The sequence below is a fragment of the Convolutriloba macropyga genome, chromosome 4 (assembly GCF_964194025.1).
Source record: "Convolutriloba macropyga chromosome 4, txConMacr16.3, whole genome shotgun sequence".
NCBI classification, from domain to species: domain Eukaryota; kingdom Metazoa; phylum Xenacoelomorpha; order Acoela; family Convolutidae; genus Convolutriloba; species Convolutriloba macropyga.
Genome location: NC_134471.1, coordinates 68,048,160 through 68,075,447, shown reverse-complemented (window position 1 = coordinate 68,075,447; position 27,288 = coordinate 68,048,160). Strand labels below are relative to the sequence as shown.

Here is a 27,288-nt window from a genome sequence, read left to right as displayed (position 1 = left end):
TTTCAGAACAAACTTATTGCATGGTAAATAATATTCAGACAGCATTTTTTTTCTGGTCTTGAGAGAAAATCTTTGCACATCTGAGCAGCAACTATTTTGCAACGAAGAATTCTTAGTTGCTTCGGCACAAATCATTAATGCTTATGTTATATTCTTCCCAAGACATTACTTTTGTCATTAAAGCTGAACTTAAAGAACTTAGTGAAAGTCTATAAAAGGAGACACTGAATTACCTGAGTATTTACAGACTAGTGTAAAGTTCCAGCAGTGTATTTTACAAGTATTATGTTAGATGAGTAATTGTTACAATATTACAAAAATTATATATTTCAAAAGAGATAATGCACGCTTTCTCAATCATTAAGTATAGAGAGAAATTACACTTACATTAATTACCAATGCGATCAAATCCAAAATTTATTTTATAATTATTGCTTTAAAGAAGAAGATTATTGCTATGACCATTTTCAAATTTGAACCAACCAGCGGAAGCTCTTCAAACTGAACTGCCCCGAGTCCAGACATCTGTGCGGCAACCAGACCAGGATCAGCGGGAAACTGAAACTGTAATCCTCTGAATTTGAGCTCAAACACCTGGTTCACAGAATCGTAAACTCCAGGGTGAGTTGCGCCAAAGCAATGATCAATTTTGTCAAGAGAGGGAACATCTCCGTTCAGACTGATCACAGATCCACAATATTTCAGACTGGAAAAGGAAAATACATCCCAAATTTTTTTACACATGATCAGTTTTGTGCTATGCAAAACACATACAAATTCACCCACTTGAAAATTTTTGATATCTTAGAAAATGGAATTGCACAAAAACAGTGCTCGGTAAAATGTGACCGAGCACAATTTTGAGCTCCTCCTTAAGGACTGTCTTCATTTTTCTGTATAAACTGCAGGTACATTGATATCATCAAGATTTAATGTATTCATAATTGAAAATCGACAACATAGCGTGCAGTTAGTAGAGACTCAAAAAAGTTTAGGCATTTTTGTCAAACTTAATAATACTATGAACTACATTAGCGGAATTTCTCACTTGATGAGTGACAAATCTGCTATTTCGATCACTTTGAGCGTCTGTGAATGCGGATCAAAATAGAGTCTCAACCCATCTCCTGGTAATGCCACCACCAGATCATTAGCCAGAGGATCCAGTTCATTAAATATCACGTGGACAGACTTTACAACTGTATGCTGCTTTCGCAGAGACGTCACTGCAAATTGAAAAGGCATCCCAAGGGTGAATTCCATGGAATCGTTTGTGATTCCTCTCTCAGGCATTATCTCGAAGTCTAACGGCATGGTTATCTGAAAACGAAATAGAAATCACAAAAATGGGGCTAGGAGTATTAGCCGACGCACAAGCTAGAAGACACGCCAATCGGCCGACAGATTTCATTAGGACGATGCCATGTTCCTTCGCTCGCTCCCATTGTTCTTATTGTCGAGATGCTTGCCGCAATTCTTTGAACTTCTTTCTACAATTTCTCCATGATGATTGAAAAATTTAAGGTTACCGGTGTAAATTTGATTTTTTGTCGGGTTATGATGTGGTGAAAGCCCAACATGCATGCCCCAATTAAATTTTATGCAAATTTAAGATTTTATAAAAAGCATTTTACAAAATTTTTTCTAATTTGTCAAGTGAATTTTCAGCCCATAAGCAATGCAAGACTATAAGCATGCAAGACCAATTTTCAGCCCATAAGCAATGCGAATTATGGTTCTATATAAAATTAAAAGCAGTTTGTGAAGCACAGACAAAATCAAACATTTTAACATTTTTTTGGCATTTTTGAGGTAAGATTTCCTCTAATTAAATTTATCCGTTTTTTGAAAAAAATGAGCCAGATATAGGTCAGTAGCATGACTTTAGCAGATCAATCTAACATGTTATTGCTTCAAAGCTTTAGCATCACAAGAGAGCTATTTGCAGAATTTGTAATTTTTTTTATTCAAATTATTGAATTCTGACAATTTTGGCAAGAAAAGGCGCTCATTATCTTAGAGTTTCATGAGATACAAAATGAATTTCCCGATGATGCAAAAGAAAAAATTTTGGAGAAAAGTACAAAATACATCAAACGTGAAAACAATTCTCAATAATTTTGCTCTTCTAAAAAAAACCTAAGAAACCTCAGAACCATTTCCAAAGGCCAGGATGCAATCCTGAGCTATTACTTTGTAACCTTATGGGAACTCTCCATAAAAACACAAAACAAAAGATCTAGAAAAAAGTTGCTCGAAATTAAATTCAACAACTGACAAAAAACCCATGAAGAACTCAAGTCCAAAACTTCACTAAGGGACTAATGAGAAGTTCACTAAGAGACTTTTAATACATTTCAAGAAGTTCAGTTACATTTCTTTTTTATATAGGTTGCCGTTTTTAGAACGGGCGGTGTGGCCTTGGCCCGTAAGGTATGGTCAAATTCTTTAATTTCATTTGTGAATTAGATAATTGCACGTCTCACCTATGGATTTGCTTAGAGGAATTTATTCTTCCAATTTTCCTCTTTATGACCATTTCGGATAATTTTTACGTCGACTTTGCACGTAAATAGCGCAAATGCAATGATAGTTTGCACTGACACTCTGATTAATTATACTTCACACATTAAACCTCTTTTCAATGGTCTTTTTTTGTTGCTCAATGCTTGAGGAAAAAACGTGCAGAGCTTATACTCAGATTAGATTCTTCACTCTTATTTTCAATGGACAATTTTTTATGCCCCATGTTCCAGGGGGAAATGTTCAAAGCTGTTGATTTTCTACATCTATAGATCTAGATAACACGTGACTCTGCCCTGCAGCCTTTTTCTCAGCCGATCTACTTGGAACCAATCACAGCTTAAATGACAAACAATGTCAGTATTTGAAGCTAGAATTATTGAGATTGTTGCTAAATTGAAGTGATAATTTTTCTTTTAAAGTGTTTCTTGTGGTTTTAGAGTGTTAATGCTTAAGAGTAATTACTAATGCAATTGACATTTTCACAAGAACTTATAACTTTTGTTTTATAGTGCGATCTTAGCGGATAAAAATTACAATACAATTAGCAGTAATAGCCTTTATTTGAGCAGTTCGAATGCAAGTTTTATCCACCAGTTGCCTTGTATTTATATAGCTTTTCACTCTTAAATCTCGCAATTTATTAGTCCGTTTCAATGGAAATATTCAAAGAAAGAATAATAAGCTTTACTAGAATTCAAGAAAAGTTTCAAGTCGTTTTCGTCAGGCGAGTTCTCGTTTTGGTAATTCCGCAGGCTTGCACCTCGACCTGTATTGGTCCATCGTAAAAGTTTACTGGCTTTCAAGTTGCACATTTTCTTGTGTACCTTTCTTGGTGTTAAGTTTATATAAATTTCCGTATTAGCACCTACTTCATCAACACAATTCCTTCACCAAGTACACGACTTCTCTATACAGTATTTACCATTTATACAACTTCATTTTAATCGACCTTAAAAGGTAAATAATAAGACTTTTGGGTACGTAATCGTTTTATGAGTAATCTGCGGCTGTTTTCAATGAACAAACAACTTAGAGTGTACAGTCCTAGATGAAAATACAAACCAAATACGGCCTTGAGAACTAATTAAATATGAAACAATTCATACGAATGAATTTAGAATATTTAGTACTTCATTTAGGAAAAACATCACGGAGCTATGAGTCACGAAATAAGGGCATGACAACAATTTTTTTCAAGAATTTTGAAAAAGTTGAAAAACACATGTTACTTACAGATGAAACACGCAATGGTTAATATTGGTTTAATTGGTTCCTAGGTTTGTTGGAAAGTTGATAAAGACAAAATCCTTTAAAAATTAAAAAAAATAGAAAAAACCAATGCAAATGGTTGAACCTATTAACAATGCTTATTCGGAAAAACAACATCAATTAGGTACCCAAATAACTTTCTGGCGTCTTTAATATAATGTTGGATATAATGCAAAGGCAATATTTGGTACAAAACGGGACAAAAACAGCTGACAATACCTTGTTTTCGGCTAAATTGGACAACGAGCGGTGCAAATTGAATGCAAAAATTGTCGCGCAAAAAGTTCAAAACTCTGATTAACAGATAAATTGAAAAATTATTGCGCATCACTACGCAAAAAACATACTTAATTTGTAGCTAAGATACTTGATTTGCAGCTAAGATACTTAATCTTTGAAATGCCGTTTATTTATATCGGCAAACGAAACGCTTTCCAAGCCCCTTTAATTTGAGTTCCTGTGTGAGGAATTGTCTCAATGGAATAGCTTCCATACTTTCACCTCAATTTGTAAAAAAAATACCAGGTAATATAGAAAAGTGATACAATACAAATGATACAATACAAACATCAGAAAGAGCCCTCAACGCCTGTTTATGAAATTAAACTTTCCAGATTTGGCTACGCTTGCCGTTCATAGCACAATAAAGATAAAACAACTGCCATGTAACCTAATAATTCCAAGTGTTAAAGGTTTAACCAACGAAGTTGTTCACACACAAAAAAAGTATTACAAAATAGTACACATATTTGCTAAGAGTTTCGTTTATTAGAACGTGAAAAACTGGCCACGTGAAAAAAACACTACTCGCGACAAATTTAATTGATTAATTAATTTTTCAAAAAAATTACCAACAAGATACACACCATTGTTAAATATTTTCAAGTCATTAAAATAGGAACAATTTTTGAACTAATTGGCCAATATTCAAAATACGGAAGCTCGAGCATCTGTGCTTTCGCACAGCTAGTTCTGACCTTTCACTTTACCGAATAATCAGAGGGTATAGATAATGCTTTCATCCAATCTCAAGAAATAGATGTAAAATGAAATGCATAGTCAAAACACCATTTTATAAAATTTAATTCCGCTCTTTTACGAACACTTCTGTCTGTTTATCCTCTATGTTAATTCATGATATAATTAAAAGTTCGTGGATTAAATAGGCATCTGGTATTTCTAAAAAACGCCAATTTTAAATAAGAAAACATGGCAAAGTGAAAAATCGGATAAGTGCTCGCAAAAGCAAGCAGTTGAATAGGACTCTCAAAAAGCAATCTTATCACAGCCATTTAAAACAATTCTCAACCTTTTGTACTGCACAGAAACTAATACTTTCCTCAGAACATTTATGCCACATCTCAACAATAGTCATTGAAAAAGTGAGTAAATGGCAACAATTGCCAGCAGACCTAGGAAAACATAAACTCTTCCAAAACCAGCGCCATCAAAGTCATTAAATTCAATTACAGCTAAGTGTTGGCAATGACGAGGAACTGAAAATTAGTTGCACTAAAAATTTAAAAAACCTCAAAATATATGGAATTACAAATAAGTAAACAGTAAAACTTGTGGGCACAGCTGGGAAAAGACATTCAACAATTTTCTAAAAAAAATCATCAAAATCCGGAACTGTTTACAAAATTTGGAAACAACTCAAAAGATATTTCAGATAATGCATACATAATTTTAAGAAACGAAGACATGCATGCGAAAAGCTCGATCAAATTTTTGCACATTGACTCACAGCTCACAACGAAACGAAACTCTGGCGGTTGGACACGGCAGTACGAAAATTATGAAATACGACAGTATAAACGCTCGAAATTTGGTCAAAGTCAGAAAAACTACTACCGTTACTATCAAGGTATTAAAAACAAGTACCATTAGAAAGCACATACTTTTGCATGTTAATCGCATAAAGTGAAAATACATCAAGAAGCAATGAATGTTGTAAAAAATTCACTTTAGCTGTTTGAAAATATGCATTTTTGATTTCAATAAAACTGATTCAGCATTATTGTAGCTCTGTCATTAAGCTTCAATCGTCTCGTGATTGTCAGTAGATAGATAATGAAATGCGGGGCAAACTCAAACGTTCAATTATTTTTAAAAAAAGACTCGTCGAACGAATTGCTCTCAGACGACTGGCGAGGAGTTGGCACTGTCAGTAGATAGCTTTGGCTTAGGGAGGCTAGCCTAAGCTTAATTGAGGGGGTGAATGAGTATAGGGTTGAGGGTGATAAGTTGAAAGGGGTCAAACCTCCTCCCTTCACATGCACTTATGTCTCTTAAACAGTTGCGGTGAAACGCATGTTTAGAGACTACTAGGCAGTATAACTCTAAGAATGCTCACATGAAAAACGATCAGAGGAAAATTTGGTAGCACGAAAAATTTCAAAAATATCAAAATATAGTTGCTACAAACTACGTTCAAGAACAACAAAATAAACCGATGGATGAATTGCTCTCGAACAAACGCCAGGGGGATTAAAAGGAGGGGTGAAGCTTTTAGGGAAAAATCATGCAAAATTTTATAATTGCATTTATACTAGCAACAAACAAATAGGGCCGAATGAGCTCACTCAGAATGGAGAAAAGTGCAAAAAGTGTCCGCAAAAATTTTGCATTAAAAAAGAAACATGTTTTTGGTTCGTTCGAGAGCAATAAAACATTAAAACTTGCAAAGTAAATACTTGCGATAGCTGTACCTTGAAATCGTGTGTTATTGAAAAATATGTAGCATTCTAAACCTGTACTTCTTCGCCAGCTGGGATTACCATATAGGTGATAAAATTTGAAAGACGGCAAAAAATGGGTAAGAAAGGCATTTAGGTTGAAAGCCATATTTTTTTTTATTTAAATGTTAACCCTAGGTCTCCATTTTCTAATGTCAGTAAGGCTCAAGTAACTGCATCTCGACTAAATTCCATCCGGTTTTATAAATCTATCCTGCTTTGAAACCAATTTTTCCTCATCAAATTGCATAAAAACAACCTGAAATAACCCAGAGCGCTGATAAACACCCCATCATTGCAGAGTGGAAGAGAAGCTTTTATTATCGTTCAACAGCAACGTTTTGAAAACCACAATTTTAACGCTTGTCCAATGAACAATTTCGAGTGGAACAAGAAATTATTGTTTTCGTATAATTTTCCTAATCTATGAGGAAAACCATGTTTTTTTCTCGTCAAAAAATAAAATGCTCTCTTACGCTGTATGGCCTTTCGAAGATACAACTCATTATTTCCTTCAATTAATATTGACGGGCAAAATATAGTCGGCTCAGCATGTAGTTCCTTCCCTCGTTGCATGAGGTCGGAACTATAAATCCTCGTTAGTCAGCGCAATTTAAAATTAGTTCTCTTATAACAAATTTATTTCGCAATTATCTATTTACATTGTGCACATATAATTACATCATTTACATTTGTAGCTGTATCAACATAAGAAAATAAATCTTGCAACAATAATTACTCTTTTTACAATTTAAGTATGGTAATCAAATTTTTTACAATTTGATAGAGACGACTCTGGTAAAGAGCCTATTCTGTTAAAAGTCGCCATCGATTCCCAAATTCGTAGGTCTGACAGACTTCCGACGCCGACTTGCTGTCGAAGTGGTACCACTCACTGGTTTATCACAGGCAGCCTTCAGTAACTTCTGAATCATTTTGTCGGTCGTGTCCTCGGCCAAATCGACAACATTCTCTCCTCGACCGTTTTTCTTCAAGGGATTTGCTCGACACTCAAGTAGAGCTCGAACAACATCGGCACTCGGGTCTTCCTTCTTTACAGCTAAGTGTAGTGGCGTTTCACCCTTGCTCAGTTGATCAACATCTGCTCCCAGGTTCGAAAGCAATGGTATCACTTCAGCGTTGTCATTTTGAACAGCAACTCCAAGTAAAGAATGTCCAGATTGCGGGTCAACAGTGTTAACATTTGCTCCTTCGTCAACGTACTGTTTGATCAGGTCAGCGTTTTCATGGTTGGCAACTGCTGCTATCAAAAGTTTTGACGTCGGACTCAATGATTGCGCTGAAGACACCCGACTTCGTTCCGATTTTGCCGAGCCTTTGGTGCTAGATTTGTCTTTCCTCTGTTTTCTCAATTTTGAACTCTTGTCATCCCATGAACTTTGACTCGATTTAGATTTATCACTGGAAGAGGACGAAGTTGAACGACTATTACTTTCGCTACTACTCGGCGACTCTTTCCGTTTATTTTTATCTGCAACTTTCCTTTTCTCCTTGTCTTTATCGAGGCGTTTATCCTTTTTCTTATCAGAAGTCTTCAATTCGAATTTCACCACCAATTCTGCGTTATCTGAACCCTTCCTCACTTTCAGCGACTGAAACTGTTTCAGCTTCATTTGACTCAACGTCACTCGAGTCTCAGCACTGCCTTGTACAAAATCTCGCATAGCAGCTGTCATAAACTCCAGGTTTGTTTCCCAAGAACCCTTAGCCACGTGTTCCTTCATCTTGTCTTTACTTTTTGAGGATGCACTAGTAGAACGGTTACCACTTGTCTGGCCTTTTGACATAGGTCGTTCACGTCGCTGCTCAGCAGCTTTCTGTCCCTCCGTCGGGTAGAACAGTCCAACAGTTTGAGTAGCGACTGAATTTCTCAACGTGATCTTTGAGAGGGGAATAGAAAATGGTTGCCATTCTCTAGCATCATCCTGCTGCTCATAACTACTATTACCCGCTAACACACAGCCACATGACAAACAAAAGACCGATTTCAGTGGGTTATCTTGGTTACACAAAGTGCAATAAATTCCTTGAAAACTTTTCTTGTGTGGTGTATCGCCATTTGAGTCAATTTGCGTATTGAAGTTGTAGATGTTTGAACCACCAAAATCACCACAGCCTACACTGAATGATTGGATGTCGACATCTTGTATACTTTTCCCAGCAATAAAGTTTCTCCGGTAATCAGTCCTTTTTGCTTGCTGATTATCTTTCAAGAACTTGATTGCATCGTCTTCATTACTTCTTGACCACTTCACTGGGCCTTGGCTAACTCGGAACAACTTTGTGTTTGTCAAACTACGTTGACCATGAGGTGTAACCGCAACAGCTTTAACCAGGTAATTTCCAACTGGTAAATAAAAGGGCTTGACATACTTTTGAATAGCTTTATCAGATCCAATAACACTTTGCCCAAGTTCAGGCCAAGCCCCATTTGTCGTGTAAAATATGTCGCATGCAGAACTCTCGCACTTCAACTCAATTGGAGTTGATGTGTTGATCTCAAACTTTGATCTATTATCCTCCATGTTATTTCCCATCAATCGCAGTGGCACGATGGTTGGTACCGTAATTGCTGCTCCATAGATCATTATCTGTAACTGTTTTTGGGCTACACTAACATTCTGAACACTGCTTTTGTCATTAACTGAGAAGTGTTTAGAATATTGTCGAAGAAGGAAGGCTACTGTTGAAAATGATTCTAGATATGCTCAAATTTCGCTTCTCAATTGTTTCCTAGCAAAATAGAATTAGAACCTAAAAAACAGATAACTTCTTTAGATGTGAAAAATTACAAACAAACGTTCCTGTTAGCGCAGCACCCGAGTTCGCTTTCACAAATCTCTATGGGGTGACAAAGCACCTGAATATCAAAGATCACCTTTGAAATCCCAATTAAGCAGTCTAATATGTCACCATTAAGAGCTTGGTCATGGGGACGACCCGTGACAAGAGCAAACAGTCTAGAGAGCGGTCGGTTCATTTTTATGTTACTTTATGCAACTTTTGAGCATGTTGCTAAGTTTGGACGCCTTTACCACTCCGTCTGATGAAAACAAATACAGTCCCCTGCAATCTCACCAAGAAGAAATTTATTATCTACGAAGAACTGTTACGGATCTAACAGAATGTTTGAAAAAAAATTTCAGAAGACGTTTTTTCAGGTAGTTTTAGAAATTCCTTCATCACAGATCCAATTCACACCAGAACTGCAACATCAAGCGGAGCAAATGTAACCTCCAGCGGACAACCGACAACATACGCAGATCAATTCAAAGACTCATCAAATAAAGTTGACCCAACACAAAATGCCAGCACAATCGATGCCTATAGACGACATTCATCTATCCGTTAGCAAGAGACTAAATGTGTTAGCAAGAGGCTTCGGGGGTCATAGGATCTCAGGACTGCTTGAGAGAATTGCAAACACCAGAGCAAGAAAAGTGAAACAGGTAACAATTCTAATAGGAATCAATGATTGTTTATCGACTGATTTTGACATTATAGAACCAATTACGGCATACGAAAAGTTTGTATATACACGTGCTCACAAATTCACACCAGAAAAAATATCAATCTGCACTCTATTACAGCTTGGTGCCTTTAGACATGAGAGTAACGTTAGTGTCAATAAATTCAACAAGCAACTATGCAGTTTAGTTTCAAAAGTGGAGGACCTATACCACACAAAACTTAACCTGATTGATTTGAATGTCAGGTTTCAAAATAATCTATATTTCCTTAAGGCTATTGTTAAGTCTCTTCGCAACAACCTGATGAACTTAAATGTTGAAATAAGCCGCTGTGCTATATCATTTCGACCGAAACAGAATAGACAAACACCAAGACCTAGCCAAAAACATGGATTTCATATTTTTTAAAAATTATATATGTTTAACAACGTGCCTTTTGGATAAGATCTTCTTTTTCTCAGCAACATGCATGATGCTCTTGTATACTACCATAACTGCAATACAAAAAAAATGTTATTTGTGAATGTAGTATCACAGGTTATCTGGAATAAACCCAAGTTGACCAGTCAAATCCAGGACCGAAAAGACCGCTTTAAAAAAGGCGGAGGTGTGGCCCTATTTGTTCCAAAGATACTAGCACTTAACGAAAGACCTGATTTAAAAATTTCAGATTGTTACAGAAAAAAAATTAATGATGTCAGGAAGTTGAGTTCCAACAGGCTACAAGGTCCTTGTACGGCTCCGGCCTGGGCAATAGAAGATTGTCAAACAATAAGTGTACCACATCTCACTTACATTCTTTACGAATGCATTGAACATAATATTTCTCCAGACTGCAATAAAAATTTTAAACCAACTGTCATACAACTTAGACTACACTTTTGGACAATGCAATTCTGTACATGTACTGGGTAACTTTAGTCTCAACTGTTGAAACTAAAGTGAGAAAAACAAATTGGAAAGCACCATGACACCTTATGCTCTACAAATTGTTGACGTACATGAACCCACAAGACTAGCACAAAATTCAAAATCACATATTGATTACATTTTGACAGAAAGTATAGAAGAAAACAGGCAATAAACTTTGATACGCCATTCAAATCAGATCAATTAGCATCTCTTGTAACTGATATCAAACTGATGAAATGCAAGGCGAAAACCATATACTGTTTTGAAAAAAAACAGTAAAATGCAAATGATTTCGTTAAAACCCTGACATTTTACCCGTGGCACTTCATTTATTAAAGCAATGGTGCTCACATAATGTTTAATATATTGGTATCAATTGTTAGCAATGCACTCGAAACTCACGCTCCATTTGTAAAACTTACTTGAAATCGCAACCACAAAAACATGCTGAAAACTGAATGGTTTAACCAGTAATTCAATGCAGAATTACGAACAAAAGAAAATGCACATGGGACATACCAGAAAAACAAAACGTCTACCGATTGAGATTTTTATTACAAACAGCGACAATCTCTATCAAACCTAATAAATGTTAAAAAGACAAGAATATTCAAAGCATTGTTTTGAATTTCTGCACACTGCGAAAAACGCTGGAATTTCATAAATTCAATTGGAGGGAAACAAAATAATTTCACTAGTAACTGCGCTCCCAATTTCATTTAAAGACTTACTAACGAACTTGAAATAGCGGAGTTTCTTAATTATACTTTTTCTAACCTTGGTAGTTTTTTTGAAACAAGAATGTACAACGATACACCCACGAAAATGACCTAAGCAAACATCCCAAACCGTTCAGTTTTCAGCTTGTTACAGAAAAACTATTTAATGATGTTGTCAAGAAGTTGAGTTCCAACAGGCCATAAGCTCCTGGTACGGCTCCGGCCTGGGCAATAGAAGATTGTCAAACAATTGTACCACATCTCACATTCTTTACGAATTCATTAAACATAATATTTTTCCAGACTGCAATAAAAATTTTACACCAACTGTCATACAACTTAGACTACACATTTGGACAATGCAATACTTTACATGTATTGGGTAACTTTAACTTCAACTATTGAAACGAAAGTGAGAAAAACAAAATGGAAAGCACCATGACACCTTATTGTCTTCAAATTGTTGATGTACATGAACCCACAAGACTAGCTCGAAATTCAAAATCACATCTTGATTACATTTTGACAGAAAGTATAGAAGAAAACAGGCAATATACTTTGATACGCCATTCAAATCAGATCCTTTAGCATCTCTTGTTGTAATTGATATCAATTTGATAAAAGCAAGGCGAAAAGTATATACTGTTTTAAAAAAAAACAGTACAATGTAAATGATTTCGTTAAAACCATGTCATTTTCCCCGTGACACTTCATTATTTACTGCAATGTTTCTCACGTAATGTTTAATATATTGATATTAGTTGTTAGCAACGCACTCGAAACTCAGGCTCTATTTGTAAAACTTATCTGAAATTGCAACCACAAAAACATGCTGAAAACTGAATGTTTTAACGAGGAAATTAAAACAGAATTCGATCAAAAAATGCACATAGGACATACCAGAAAACAAAACGTCTACCAATTGGAATTTCATTAATTCAATTGGAGGGTAACAAAGCAATTTCACTAGTGTAACTGCGCTCCAAATTTCCTTTAAAGACTGGCTAACGAATTTGAAATAGCGGAGTTTCTTAATTATACTTTTTCTAACCTTGGTATTTTTTTCGGGACAAGAATGTACAACGATACAAGCCATGAAAAGGACCTAAGCAAACATCCCAAAGCGTTCAGTTTTCAGCTTGTTACAGAAAAAATATTTAATGATGTCAGGAAGTTGAGTTCCAACAGGCTAGTGTCCTTGTACGGCTCCCGCCTGGGCAATAGAAGATTGTCAAACAATAATTGTACCTTATCTTACTTACATTCTTAACCAATGCATTAAACATAATATTTTTACAGACTGCTTTAATAACGGAAATCAGCCCTATCTACAAAAAAAGCGCCCCGATAGATGCATTTTCAAAGATTTTTGAGCGAATTCTACATCAACGAACAACGAATCACGTACAAAAACTTGAAATTACGACTCCGCTTCGATTTGGTTTTCGAAAAGGCGTTTCCACAGCGGATGCTTTGTTACTTTTCATAGAATCAGTTCGTATTGACCAAACAAGTATTTACCAAACAAAATTGTCCAAACTGCACTTTCGGATCTCTCAAAGGCATTTGATTCCATATCTCATGATAGCCTAACAGAAAAACTAAAATTATTGGGCTTTGATAGCGATGCATAGAACTTTATAAAAACCTTTCTTTCTAACAGACTTCAACGTATAAAATTAGATTCAATTTACTCCAACTGAATGAAGTTGTCAGATGTGTACTCCAAGAAAACGTATTGGGACCTCTTTTGTTCAATTTATATGTAAACGATCTTCGTACAGCTATTGATTCTAATATAACAATGATAGAGTATGCTGATAATTGCATAGTTTTTCCTTCTAACAAAGATAAAAGGATAGCAAAAAATCCCGGGAACCATTTGAATTCTTTAAAAATGGAGTTCATTTGTTTCAGCAAACAAAATGATCAAAGAAACAAAATCCAGGACACAATATTAGTAGATAACAAAGTAAGTTTAATGAATGTAAACATTTAGGACTAACAATTGATAGCAGTCTCGGTTTCATGAATCATGTTTAACAAACGTTAAAGATGGCTCAGGGGATAAAATCTATAGACTCAATTGGAATTCAACTCCCTACATCAAGCTTAGAAATTTTACTTCATTCAATTGTTTCGGCACATCTCATTTACTTCGCTTCATTTATTCAGCACATTAGAACATATGATGACATCTCCAGGAAACAGCTGAACTTGGGTTTTGAAAAAGTGTTCTTCCGCTCAAAATGCAAATCGTCACGGCGCTTAAAAATTAAAAAACAGGTGATAGGGACTGAACAGAGAATTGGTCAACTTTGTATTTTTGATCTCAGAAAATTTATCAGCTGAGAAAAAAGCGCCTTCAAAATGACACTGAGTTTACCAAGTGCAAAAATATCCATTAACGAACGTACTCAAAAAATAATTTTCCATGACCACAGATCAACTTCTCTTCTAGACAAGTCTTTTTTTCATGCTACGTCTAAAAAATGGAATTCACTAACAAATCAACTCAGAGACTTCAAAACTAGCAACAGTGTGTTTAAAAAATTGTTAAGCATAGCTGGCAGATTGCCAGAAAATAGCCGCAATAGCTTCGTAGATCTGCAGTCTAGAAAAAACAGTAAAAAAGACAGACCAAAAAATTGAACTTTTCATTGAAGGATATGATATCAATTGTTAGCAATGCACTCGAAACTCAGGCTCCATTTGTAAAACTTATTTGAAATTGCAACCACAAAAACATGCTGAAAACTGAATGTTTTAACGAGGAAATTAAAACATTACGAACAAAAGAAAATGCACAGAGGACATGCCAGAAAACCAAATTGTCTACCAATTGGGATTTTTATTACAAAAAGCGACAATCTCTATCAAACCTAATAAATGTTAAAAAGACAGAATATTAAAAGCAATGGCTTCGTAGATCTGCAGTCTGAAGAAAACAGTAAAAAAGACAGACAAAAAAACTCGACTTTTCGTTGAAGGCTATGTTATGTTTTGATTAAAAATATGTATACGTTTTTGCTGCCTCTATTTGCTGCTCTCAAATAACCTTCATTTAGAGTGACACAAACCCATTTGACCTTGTCTCTTTGAGTTAAAGTAAATAACAGTCAATTTCAAAGTGAGGAAGTCATTTTTGTGAGTGAGGTAAGTCAAGTGTGACCAAAAACTTAATCACGCGAAAGAATAAAAAATCGCTCCAATAAGAGCGAAAAATGACGTCACGTACGTAATTCAGATGAAATTGCATGATCTAATGAACAAAAAAAGAAGATTTGAGGCAGTTGTTACGTCATATGGTCGTAACAAAAATCGCGACGACGAAATAAAAAAACATAGCAGGACAAGTCCTGACGTACAATTCAAAAAATTTTCATTGACTAAACAGAAAACTAGACCAAGAACGGAATATGAATGGATTGGGAAAACCATTTAGAAAAAACTCCGATCCAAAAAATCGAAAAACTGTGAAAATCAAAGTAAAATTGCCGCATGTGAACAAAAAACCACTAGCAAGAAAGCGAATTTTTGTTCAAACACCGTTTTCTCACTCTACTTAAAATTTAGAGCGAAAAAATTTAACACCGCAAAACCACTCGCTTTTTCGCTCCACTTCCTGTTTCGGCGTGACTAAAATCACTACTCCAATTCGACTACAAAAATCATGAAAATGTGTGAACAGATCTTAAAAAAAAGACAGCGCCCCAATACAATTCAAATTCTTTGAATTGTAAAAAACCAAGAGAAGGCCAATAATAGCCCCAGCTATCGCTGTGCGGCTATTAATAAAGCACTACAAAGATCAAATTCCTGATAGCGTGAGTAAGTCTGAATGTCTTTCGTGGCGTGAGTTTCGACTAGTTTAATCTTTAGCATTGAAAGCGTCCCACTTCAACAATTATAGTGCTAAACTAAAGGTGTCTTCTTCTTCTTCTGAAGTTTCTCACTAAGATCGCATAACGTCTTCTGGCCAAATTTTACATGATCACCAGAAAAACTGAGACACCACCCACAACTACGCTTTTGACGCAGCAGTTCCAAGATTTGTAAGAGTACTAATCGAAACCAATTACTCATTTGGCACGATATAAAAAAAATAGCATCACCAACCAAAAATTAACTGGTGTCACGAACGAACGATAACAGGGTCAGATGACCTATAGACCCTCCTCCACCGCAATTATGATAATTATACCATAATGGGGGCTATAATATCATGCGGGGCTATAATGGGAAAGACCACTGTCCGGGGAACAACTAATACAGACCCTAAGAAACAGATGCAAAATAGAAGCCATGAAGTACACACGTCGCTAGGCCTCCACTGATCTTTCCGCTAAATTACCGAAAACCGGGATAATCATTCTCGAGGCGGCCAAAAATCTCCTCCCGAAGGACGATCGAAACGGCAAAAGACTACAACGCGAACTCAAAAAAGTACATTCCGTCTCAAAGTTAGAATTACGTCTCGTGAACATAGTATTCCGAAAGGCCCCAAACTTCCGGAAGCTCTTCAAAAACAAACGATCGGCAAAGAAAAACCGAATAGTCGACAGAACGCAATAAATGACAGAAGCGACGCAATTAAGTAATTGTAGTATCATTAGCAGTCTGCAGGATTTTTGGGTAGCATTTTTGATAGTCACACCGGAGATTTTCTTTAGAGGAAACTCGGAATCGCATCAGTAAGGTACCTCTGAATCGCAATAGGGCTCTATCGTCTGCTTACTTTTTATCTAAAACAATCTATCTATAAAATACTATATATATTGAGTCTTCATCTGGCGACATGCTATAGTCTGTCCGGAGTTTTTCCCTGGAGAAAACTTGGAATCGCAAGTTTTCTTGTTGAATCTGTTTATTTGACTGTAAAATCCTGAGGAATCCATTCTGTAGAAAACTGGAATTGCAACAAAAAAATGGTTTATCTATCAATCTTTCCGCTCGAAGTCTCAACAGTCAAGATTTCCCCAAAATGCCAACAACAGAGAGTATATGTAACAGCTGTAGAGACAAAATAGGCTTCGGAAAGCTATATTTAACTGCGTTTGCAGCAGCAACTAAATGCTCATGAAAGCCATGTTCATCGGTTTGGAGAGATGCAACTCAGTGAAAAAAAATCAGTAACATTCTGCAGTGAGTGCATATGCAACATCTAGCAAGATAAAAAAGCTTTTTAAGATAGCCAGTTCCAAAGAAGACTCCAGAAGCGGTGAACGCTACTGCAAACTTACTGAAATCGAGAAAAGCAAACGTAATATTATACTCAGCTGTCTCTACAACAAAACACAGAAGATCCTACTCACTAACAATGTCAAAATTTAACAAACTAATCTTTAAGCTCTCTTAACTAGCCTCGTCGAAATGTTGTAATCTTATCCTCACGGGAGATATCAATTTTCGGCGTGCTGAGATGAAAAGCATGTGTTAAGAAAACAATCACGAAAATCAAACACGCACAGAAATGGAAAACGTCAAAAATGTTTCCTTGCCAACAAAACGTATAACTTTGATGTGCTTTTAACTCAGAGACGTAGTCGTTTCTTCCTAAGTCAATTACGAGCCCGAAGACAATTAGCGAATGAAAGAAGAACTCCGATCGCCATCCTTAACAAACCAGTCTCCTAACGAACATCTTATCTGCCATTCTCTAATGACAAGAGATTCCTCGAAGGTGGCATCCAATTGCACTAAACTTATTAAACAGTGTTTTTCAGATAAACATCTGTTAAAAGGCAGCTGTTGTGTCCCTAAATCTATTACTTTCCTGCTCATGAGATTTCACATCTTCCACGAGGCCAGTAGTGATCATCTTCTCATCTCTGATTCTCAGACTCACAGTGTGCGAAATAACACTACTGTCGCGCTTGGAGTTGTGAATGTGCTAACTTTGCCAGGCGGACAAATCAGACACTCTTACTATTTTCTTCCAAAACCTAGTCAGTACAAATCCGTAACTTTATTCATCGGTGGAAACGATCTTCGTGGAACCTATCATCGGTGGAAACTATCTTCGTGGAGGTAACGTCTACGGCATACCAGCTCAAGAAATTGCAAACGAGCAGAAAACACAAACCGACCTTCTGACCGATCGTACAGAGGAAGTTTACGTGATTGGAATTCGAGAAAGATATAAAATGCCGCAACGCGCCAAAACAGTCAACGATCTTCTTTTTGGCCTAAGACGGAACGCTTACTGGAAGTATAGAACAGTTTCTAATTACTCGTGGTCGATACATATTTTTGAGGACGGAGTCCAGTTATCATCAGACGGACTCAAAAACCTGAGGAAGCTATTCAAGGAGATCTTGTACAAGTCCTACAACGTCGACAAAGACAACAAGTAGAGTGTCGGTAAGTATAGTGAACCATAATGTATGACATGCACATAAATCAAATATTAAACGCATAATTCGAAATTTTCACAAACAAATAGGAGAACAAAAAGAGATGGTTACTAATAGTAAACCGGATTTCAACAATATAGAGAAGGCATCATAAATAATGATGGGAATCATCATGGAATTTCATCTTGCCGGGACACGTCAAGGAATATTTGTTCATGACGGGATTCGTCAAGCAGGTAAACCTGTTATCTGTTAGTTTAACTAACAGGGACACGTGCGGTAGAAAATAACTAGGAGAAAATCCCAAAGAGATTAACGAAAATGGGTAAAAATAACCTAAGATTAATTAACCATTGATAGGACTGAAACCAGAGAACATATTCAAAACTAAGCCTTACACAATCGAGCTGCCTCTCTTTAATTGCTTTACATTTCTCATCTTCACAAAACTTCTAATATTTACAAGCCATAGTTCTAACTTTGTATTAAACTGATTGTGCTTATACATCTGTTCAATTAAATTCAAGTCTGAAACTTGGAAAATTTTCCTCAGTAACTCCGAAGTTTAAAGTGCTTAAGAATAACATCCAACCCAAACCGTAACCGTAAACAGTGCACGGATATTACACTGGCGACAGAGATTTAAAGGAAAGTTAACATTTTAAAATCTTTGACAAATTTGTCGGTAGGTATACGCAAATAAAAAGCACTTTAACTCCAAAAACTCCGAGAATCGAATTATTCTCGAAACAAACACAAAGATTTGGGATAACAAATCTTCAATTACCAGAAAATTCCCACCAATTTTTGTGAGAACCAGTTGCAGAAGCCACAGCGGAGGACATCAGTTACAGGACATCAGTCGCAGGAAAACAAGTGAGAATTTACTCGCGTGGTGCTATCTTTTACTCGTTGGTTGAGACAGAAACTTCCCTGTAAGGAAAGACCGCATCATACCAAGTGACTAGAAATAAAGAGTTCTGTCTTGTTTTTGTCGTTCGTAATTGAAACAGATCACCACTGCGTAATTCTTATTAATATAGGAAATATTTTTTTTGACCTTAGTTGCTAATTTGACTTTTAGAAAACGAGCAGCATAACCATCGGAAAAAACAGTGCGGGATAGTCGCGTTGTTAAATCAATTGAAACAGTTGCTGAAAGTTATATTTTGACTTTTTCTGAAACTACCATTAAAAAAAGAGAATATAAAGCGAAAAAAAATTGATCAGGTAACAATAAGCAGGGTAAAGTAAGAGAAAACTAAAGCAACTAATATCATCCTTGTCGTAAACAGAAAAAAAAATATATTAAAAACATCAATAAAACAAGGAACATCGGAGTTCAGCCAGAATCATATTAAAATAAAAAAAAATTAGGTGGGACAGTCGTCTATGAGACTATAAATTAAAACTTCCTTAAAAATATATAAAAAATAAATAAATCAGTAAACAAAAAAAGAAATACAGTATTGAAATAAGCGTTAGATTTTTATAAACAAAAGTTTTTAAACATTAAAATAAAGAGAGTGCTATAGAAATTCAAAGAAAAAAATAGAAAACACCTTCCAGTGACGATCTACTTGATAATTATTTTATAGAAACTTTTAATTTCAACAACTTAATAAAGTTTTAAAAGGGCACGATACAAGTAGGGGAACAAAAAAAATGGCAACGGGCTTAACCTCTAGAATGCTATTACCGGAAGCATTTACCGGTTCCAACGACTTGGAAAGTTACGTGACGCATTTTGAGCTATTAGCGGCACTAAAAAAGTGGAGAAGAATTGAAGGAGATCCGGCTCGCGAAGTTGATGAACGCATTACTTTGCACTTAGGCTACAGAAATCTGCCATAGAGTTCTATCGCACTCTACCGCAAGCTACACGAGAAAATTATGATGAATGCGTTAAAGCTTTTTGAGAATACTACAGAGAAAAACCGGTCGGTTTCCGGGGACAGCTAACTCGCCGCGTACAGTAACCAGGAGAAAAACTGACAGATTTTCTGATGAATTAAAGCAGTTGGCTTTGAAAGCATACCCAACGGAGTCGCAAGACATTAGAGACCATCTCGTTCTGAGAGGATTTCTAGAAGGAATCAACCATAGTCAGGTGAGGTTAGATCTCAGAAAGCAAATCGGCGACAAGGATATGAAAATTGAAACAGTTTTGGAAAGAGCATTGCATCTTGAAGCTGTAACAAGAATAGAGGAGGAAGAACAAACACCAAAAGTTGCGGTAATTAGAAGAGATGAAACAAAAGATTTAGCGGAGGCCGTCACCAAGCTTGTGAACCAATTGTCAGTAGATGACAAATAGCGAGAAAACCGTCGAAATAAATCTAGGGAGCGAAGCGGTTCCCGGGGACGGTGGGTTGACGACAGACGTGACAGAGGACAGCAACAGGATCGTGGGTTTAACGATCGGCGGCGATTTCCAACGCCAGGACCTGGTCACCGAGACAGATCTTTTGGAAGAGAGGAACCGTCTAGAAGGAACGACAGGCAGAGTTTCAAGTGCAGAGCCTGTGGGCAAGAAGGACAACTTTCGAGGAATTGTCGAAATTGTTTCCTATGTGGAAGTTCCCAACACTTGAAAAGAAACTGCCCTTTTAAAAAGAAAACCACCGAGAACTGCAAAGTCATTAGAGTTAGTTCGACAAACACAATTAAATGTCTAAACGCAGAAATCATACTTCACGGGAACAGATGCGTTGGGTTAAAAGACAGTGGAAGTAAAATATCGCTTTTGAGCTGGTCCACATACGAAAAACTGGGAAAACCGGGAATTGTACAAACATACACAAAACGAAGTGTTAACAGCCAATAACTCAGCTGTCAAAATAATAGGCAGAATAACGCTTTTGGTACAGTTGCAACCAAGACTACCGGAGGTTGAACAAGAGTTTGTGATAACGGCAGACGAAGGTATAGAATGTCTGCTGAGAATTGATTTCCTGAAAACCAATAAATGTGTATTGAACTTACACGAAGAGAAACTATATAGCAGTCACTTTAAAATTTCAATACCGCTCACCACAGAGAAAACGCAAGGTGTTCAAGTTTTTGCAATTGCGGAACAAAACACTTATATACAGAGTAAAAACGAAAGTCTAATGAAAATTAGATTAGCTGATGAAAATGGAGAAGAAATTCCGGGAGTGGAAAGATTAGTGGAAGTAAATGAAGATTTTGAATTAAAGACTGGTTTGCTTTTAGCCGCCTGTATGATATCAATGGAAGATGGTTGGAGTTTGATAAAAGTGTTAAATCTAACGGACGCACCAGTAACCGTGTATAAAAGCACTAAAGTGGGAACTTACTTTGAAAACAAACAGAGCTTAGTTGTGAATGGAATTTTTACAAATCAAAATAAGCCAAAAACATTGGAAACTTTTCAAATGGGAAAACACGCAAGCTTGGAAGGTTCTAACCTAAATGACCAGCAGAAGAAGAAAGTACAGGAATTGTTCACGAGACATCAACAAGTCTTCTCACGAAACTCGAATGACTCAGGATATTGTGACAAAATTAAACACCAGATTAAACTCAACAAAGATGCACAGCCGTTCAGAAGAAGTTATTGCAGTATGAGCTTTGATAAAAGAAAAGCAATGAAAAAAATTGTCGAAGATCTAGAGGATGCAAAATTAATTGAACCAACCCATTCGTATTGGGCAGCACCATCAATATTGGTGAAGAAGAAATATGGCAGCTACAGACTAGTTGTAGATTACAGAGGTTTGAATAAACAAATCGAGAAAACCATTTGGCCGCTACCAAGAATAAATGACGTTATTGATTCTCTAGACGGAAATTGTTTCTTTTCCAATATCGATTTGACATCGGGATATTTTCAAATGGCACTCGATGAAGAGTCACAGAACGTGACAGCTTTTGTAACTCCAATGGGACTCTACAAATGGAAGAGACTACCCATGGGTTTGGCGTCAGCGCCAGGAGTTTTCCAAAATTTAATGGACTTGATCATGTGGGGACTCTCCTACGAAGTGGCTTTAGTATACCTGGATGACATAATCATCTTCGGTAGATCCTTTGAGGAGCATCTCAATTGCCTAGATCTCATACTTGGGTGACTTAAAGACGCTGGATTGAAAATAAAAGGCTCAAAGTGCAGGTTTTTCAGCAAAAAACTCATTTCCTGGGACACATTGTATCAAATAAAGGCGTAGAAGTGGATCCGGAGAAAGTAGCAGCAGTCAGTAAAATGAAAAGCCCACGAACAATAAAAGAGTTGAGAGCTATATTAGGACTGGGAGGCTTTTACAGAGGATTCATACAAGATTTCGGAAAAATAGCGGAGCCACTTTATAAGCTATTAAACAAAAAAGAACGTTTTACTTGGAGCAAGGAATGTGAATCAGCAGTTGAACAACTAAAACAAGCTTTACAGAAAGCACCAATTTTGGGTTATCCGAATGACACGGATCCCTATACGTTAACCACCGACGCCTCTTTGTTTGGCATTGGCGCAATTATTTCCCAAAGGAAACAATGGGGTGAAAGAGTTATTGCATACGCAAGAAAAACGCGCAGCAAAAGGCAACAAAACTATTCTGCGACAAAATGAGAACTTTTTGCAATAGTTTATTTTACTCAACACTTCAGAAATTATCTTCTGGGACAAAAATTTTTAATTGTTTCTGACCATAGGGCCCTCACGTGGTTATATAGTTTTAAGGAAACAGACGGATTATTGGCCCGATGGATAGAAAAGCTCGGACAGTTTGACATTGAAATCAAACACGAAGCGGGAAAAAGATCCCTCACGCGGACTGTCTGTCGAGAATTCCACAGACTGAAGACCAAGTCAAAGACTGCGATCAAGTGAACCAAATAGATACGGAAGAAAAAAATATCTGGTCCATTGGACTAGGGAAATCTGTTGAACAACTAGTTGAACATCAGAAAAATGCAGCCGACCTCATTATACTAAGAAACTGGATTGAGAACGGGAAACGCCCTCAAAGAAAACACATGGCAGGGCACTGTGGAAACTTTGGACTGATTTCAGAAACTTACGGATTGAAAATGATCTAATCAAGAGACAGAAACGTATTGACGAATTTAATAACTTAACACAAATAGTCATTCAGAGATTACTTTTAAAAAAAATTCTCCCTTTCCTTCATGAACATTGCGGACACTTTGGTATGGCAAAGACATTTGATCGGGTTCAAGAACGATTCTACTGGCCCGGGATGACAAAAGATGTCCACGAGTGGGTAAGTTTTTGCGAAGAATGCTGTCAAAAGAAATCTCCACACCAGAAACACATACACAACCTGACAACGTGGAAACCAAGTCATCTGTTCTGGCAAGCTGCCTTAGACATTATGGGACCTTTACCCGAGTCCAGCGGAAACAAATACATTCTGTTAATTGGAGATCAGTTTACAAAATGGTATGAAGCAATTCCCATGAGCAACAAAGAAGCTTCAACGGTTGCTAAGGCTTTTGTTAACGTATGGGTTTCAAGGTTTGGTTGTCCGGCAAAATCTTCAAGGCGACAAGGGCAATAATTTTATGTCAAATCTTTTCAAGAACATGTGTAAAAAGCTCGGAATTAACAGGACTTCAACAACAGCTTATCACCCTCAAGGAAACGCAATGATAGAGCGCACCAATCGTACAATCGAAGAGATTCATGCAAAATATGTGGGTAAACATCCCAACACCTGGAGCGACTACCTTCCGCTAGTAATGATGGCGTACAGATCATCAATTCACTCTGTTACCAAGTACAGCCCCTTTTACCTCCTTTTTGGACGATCATGCGCGCTGCCGATTGATTGCATCTATCAAACAATACAAACCAAAATCTACCCAACTTTGAGTGATTACGTTTGTTGCTTGAAAGACGAACTACAAACGTGCCATGAGCTGGTACGGGAAAGCATGGATGTGGAGCAAGAAAGACAAAAAATCTACAATGACCGTAGCACATTTGGACCACAATATGAAGTAGGAGATTTAGTAATGGTGTTCAACCCCACAATAAAAAATGGCCAGACAAAGAAATTTAAATCCTTTTACAGCGGACCGCAGGTAATACGTGAAATAATAAACGATCTGAACTTTGTTATTGAGGATGTGAAAACAAAAAAACAACAAAAGGTCCACTACGATCGACTCAAACGTTTTAACAGTAGAAAAGCTAGCACTGATAGAAAAGAACCCAAGAAGGGAAAGAGTGAACCGAGAATAACACAAAACGACCTCACGGAGGACAATGACTTAGTGGAAATTGAAGTGGTGACCCCAAAATTGAATGACACAGAAAGAAGAGAAGTTCAAACTGAAGGAAATATTAGTTACATTAATCCTAATACTGAAACTCAAAATGAGACAGCCAAAACGAATCGTTTCAAACACCTATGGGTGGGAGTACAAGAGAATCAATAAATACTAACACCAACAATAACAGCAGAAGCACAAAGATACCTGCGCCAAAAGTAGCCACACAGCAGAAGCGGGATAGTCTGGTGTCAACATCCGAAAGGAGTGAAGGCGAAGAATTTCCGAATAGGAGCACAGCTTCTACTTCGCAAAATGTCACCGAACGACGATATCAAACAAGAAGTGCGTCGGGAATAACAAGACCACGGAAACTGAAGGACTATTTTTTATTCAAGGATAACGATGCAGATGAAAAATTTGATAATGACGTACTTTTTAAAAGGGGATACGACAAAATGCAGAGGGCGTGGAACCCACATTGGATCGTGCAGCTGAACTGGAAACTTCTTCAGTTGGTTAGCATATTACGTTTTTCACAATCCTTGGAGATTGTGGGGTATGATTTTGAGAACATTCTAAAGACGCAGAAATTTGCAATGACGGAACCGACAAATTGTGAAACGTCACATATAAATGAGGAGCAGGTTAACAAAGGAGGACTTATATATGCCAAAAGCAGCACGAGTAAACTAAAATACTGCATGTACAGGGCTGCATATACGGTAACTGTGCTGAAAAAATGTAGTTCGTATGACGACGCAACTTACTTAAACGAAAAATCACAAATAATTCCAACGTTTTACCCAATAAAAGAGTCACTCTGTCAAAATCTATGGCAGGAACACAAAGCGCGGTTACCGGGTCTTGGTGATTTTGAATTCAATAATCCCATAGAAGTCCTCAACGAGATGAATGTTGACCGAATTGACGCTGAATTTGTTCACAAGATATCAAAAACTTTCACGAAAGGCGGAGATGAGAAAGGAGTGAATTATGTCTATTCCGTGGATTGGATCAATCCAAAAGGTGAAACACAGAAAGGTAACATCATGATAAATGCTGAAATTTTCATGGGGATTTTGCTCATTGAAACTAGGGAAGCAAATGAAGGAACATGGTTATACTTCAAAGACCCTTTGAAGCAGAAGCAGACCTTGTTATATCAAGGAGACACATTTGAAATAGATTCAGTACAATATCTGTTTGACCTAGACAAAAAACCAAACATCTTAACGATCGTTAAATTTTCAGACTCGGTAACAGCAAAAATAGCCCGCGCTGGAAACAAAAAGTACTTGACGAGCAAGTTAGACAGAAAAAGAAATTTAGTTATCCAGTTGAAAAACAAGACAAAATTTATAGATAATTTTCTGCTTTTTGAAACAAACCATAGAAATTTATTTTACACAACGGAAAAGTTGACCGCCAAGTAACAAAATTTTTCAACAACAGATATATCTGAGACAGATCTCAGGGACATAAAACTCGATCAACTTTTTGTGTGGGATTTTCGAGGCATGTTTGAATACCTAAAACAAATAGAGTTATTAAATTGTCACATAGAAGAACTGCACAGAGCTATGATTCTAACGACATCATTTAACGGAAACTCACACCAAGTTTTCTTAAGTCAACAAAACGCTCTGGGTACACACGCAGAAAGAGCGGGAGGAATACTTTATGTCCATAGGTGCGCTAAAGTAATCGTACATGTTGTCGAAAATCAGTTTTGTACGGAGGAAGTACCAGTTAGGGTGTTTTCTGACAATACCTCAGAAGTAATTAGATACATGGACCCCATTTTTAGAGTATTCTATAGAAACTTCACACTGATTAATTGCAACCCATGTACCCGAACGCTCTTGAATTGCAGAATGGGTCATGGATAACATATGGGCGAAGGATACAATTAATTGAAAAATCCAATGATATGCCTAATTATAGAGTTAACGTCAATTGGTCAACTTCGGCGCCAATAGAAAAGTTTTTCAATGACAAGGACCTGGAACTTAGCAGAAGGGCCCAAAGGTTAAGGCATGCGAGAAAGACGATAAAAGGAAGAGAAGTTTTCCTGGGACAAGGAGGTTTATATAAGCATGAAACTCTAGAGTATTTCAACACGGACTTAAAGTACAGTAATCAGTGGCATGAATTGCTGATTTTTGAATACTTGGGTAATGAAGTGAAACAAATCTGGCATGTGGCCAGGGAAATAGCCATCAGTTTGATGACTATTTTTATTGGATCTAAAATCATATTTTGTTTGGTACGCGTGTTTCTTTCAATCGATATGCTACGCAGTGGCACAAATCCTGTGTTTGCACTGCAACCCATTAACCCAATGGGGGAACTAGGTTATTTTCATCATCTAAAACAGCGCACAAAGGAACAAAAAGTGACAAGAAAAAGGACAGTCGAACGGTGTGATGGTGAAACAAACATCGTAGTTATAAAAGCAAAAAAGGCAAAATCTCTACCAGATATAGCAGAAATTGAGATTGATACATTAGACTAATTTACGTGTATGATATGTAGGAATGGCAGAACCAAAAGTCGCCGATTATTGCTACTACCTACCCGAGTTGTTCGAGGTCAAGTCGATAGTCAGGCACCAAGTGTATCGGATTGTTGGAGTAACCTCAAACAAAAGGTACGTGGTGCCACTGACGCAGCTGCAACCACCCAATATAGTGGATAGAGCCGCAATTAGCGTTGGGGAGTTAAGTGAGATGCAACACAGAATCGAGGAACAACAAAAGAAGATTGACAACAGCGAAATGCTGGGAACAGCCGGGGCTCGGCTTGAAGAGGGGCTCCGGCAGTTAAAGGTTGAAAGTCAAAGATTAGGTGATCAGTTGCTGGAGACCAAACGGCAACTTGGATACGCTGGGAATCAGCGGGAGTCCTGCAGGAGGCAGGTGGAAACATTGAAGAAAGAGTTGGAGGAGGTTACAAATGTAGCCGAAACAAAAACAAGGGAATGTAGAATGTATCGCTCTGGTGGACGAGCGGGAGTGCT

At 37.0% G+C, this 27,288-nt stretch overlaps 2 protein-coding genes across 2 annotated transcripts in view; both read right to left on the bottom strand.

Annotated features, from left to right (window-relative positions):
- The window catches only part of LOC142338622 (phagosome assembly factor 1-like), a 151,613-nt gene that overhangs the window by 873 nt on the left and 123,452 nt on the right, over positions 1 to 27,288 (bottom strand). The window contains exons 2-3 of the mRNA XM_075388459.1: positions 1,049 to 1,322; positions 484 to 706 (exon numbers count right to left, since the gene is read on the bottom strand). Of these exons, the coding sequence (XP_075244574.1) occupies positions 484 to 706; positions 1,049 to 1,314 (489 nt within the window). The 5' untranslated portion in view covers positions 1,315 to 1,322. The remainder of the gene's footprint in view (positions 1 to 483; positions 707 to 1,048; positions 1,323 to 27,288) is intronic.
- Positions 7,036 to 9,293, bottom strand: LOC142338621 (double zinc ribbon and ankyrin repeat-containing protein 1-like). The gene has a single exon (XM_075388458.1). The coding sequence runs from the start codon at positions 9,140 to 9,142 to the stop codon at positions 7,349 to 7,351; it is 1,794 nt and encodes a 597-aa protein (XP_075244573.1). The 5' UTR covers positions 9,143 to 9,293; the 3' UTR covers positions 7,036 to 7,348.

What these genes read in the sequence shown, in the direction of transcription:
- LOC142338621 (XM_075388458.1), bottom strand. Translation starts at nt 9,142, where the DNA reads ATGATCTATGGAGCAGCAATTACGGTACCAACCATCGTGCCACTGCGA.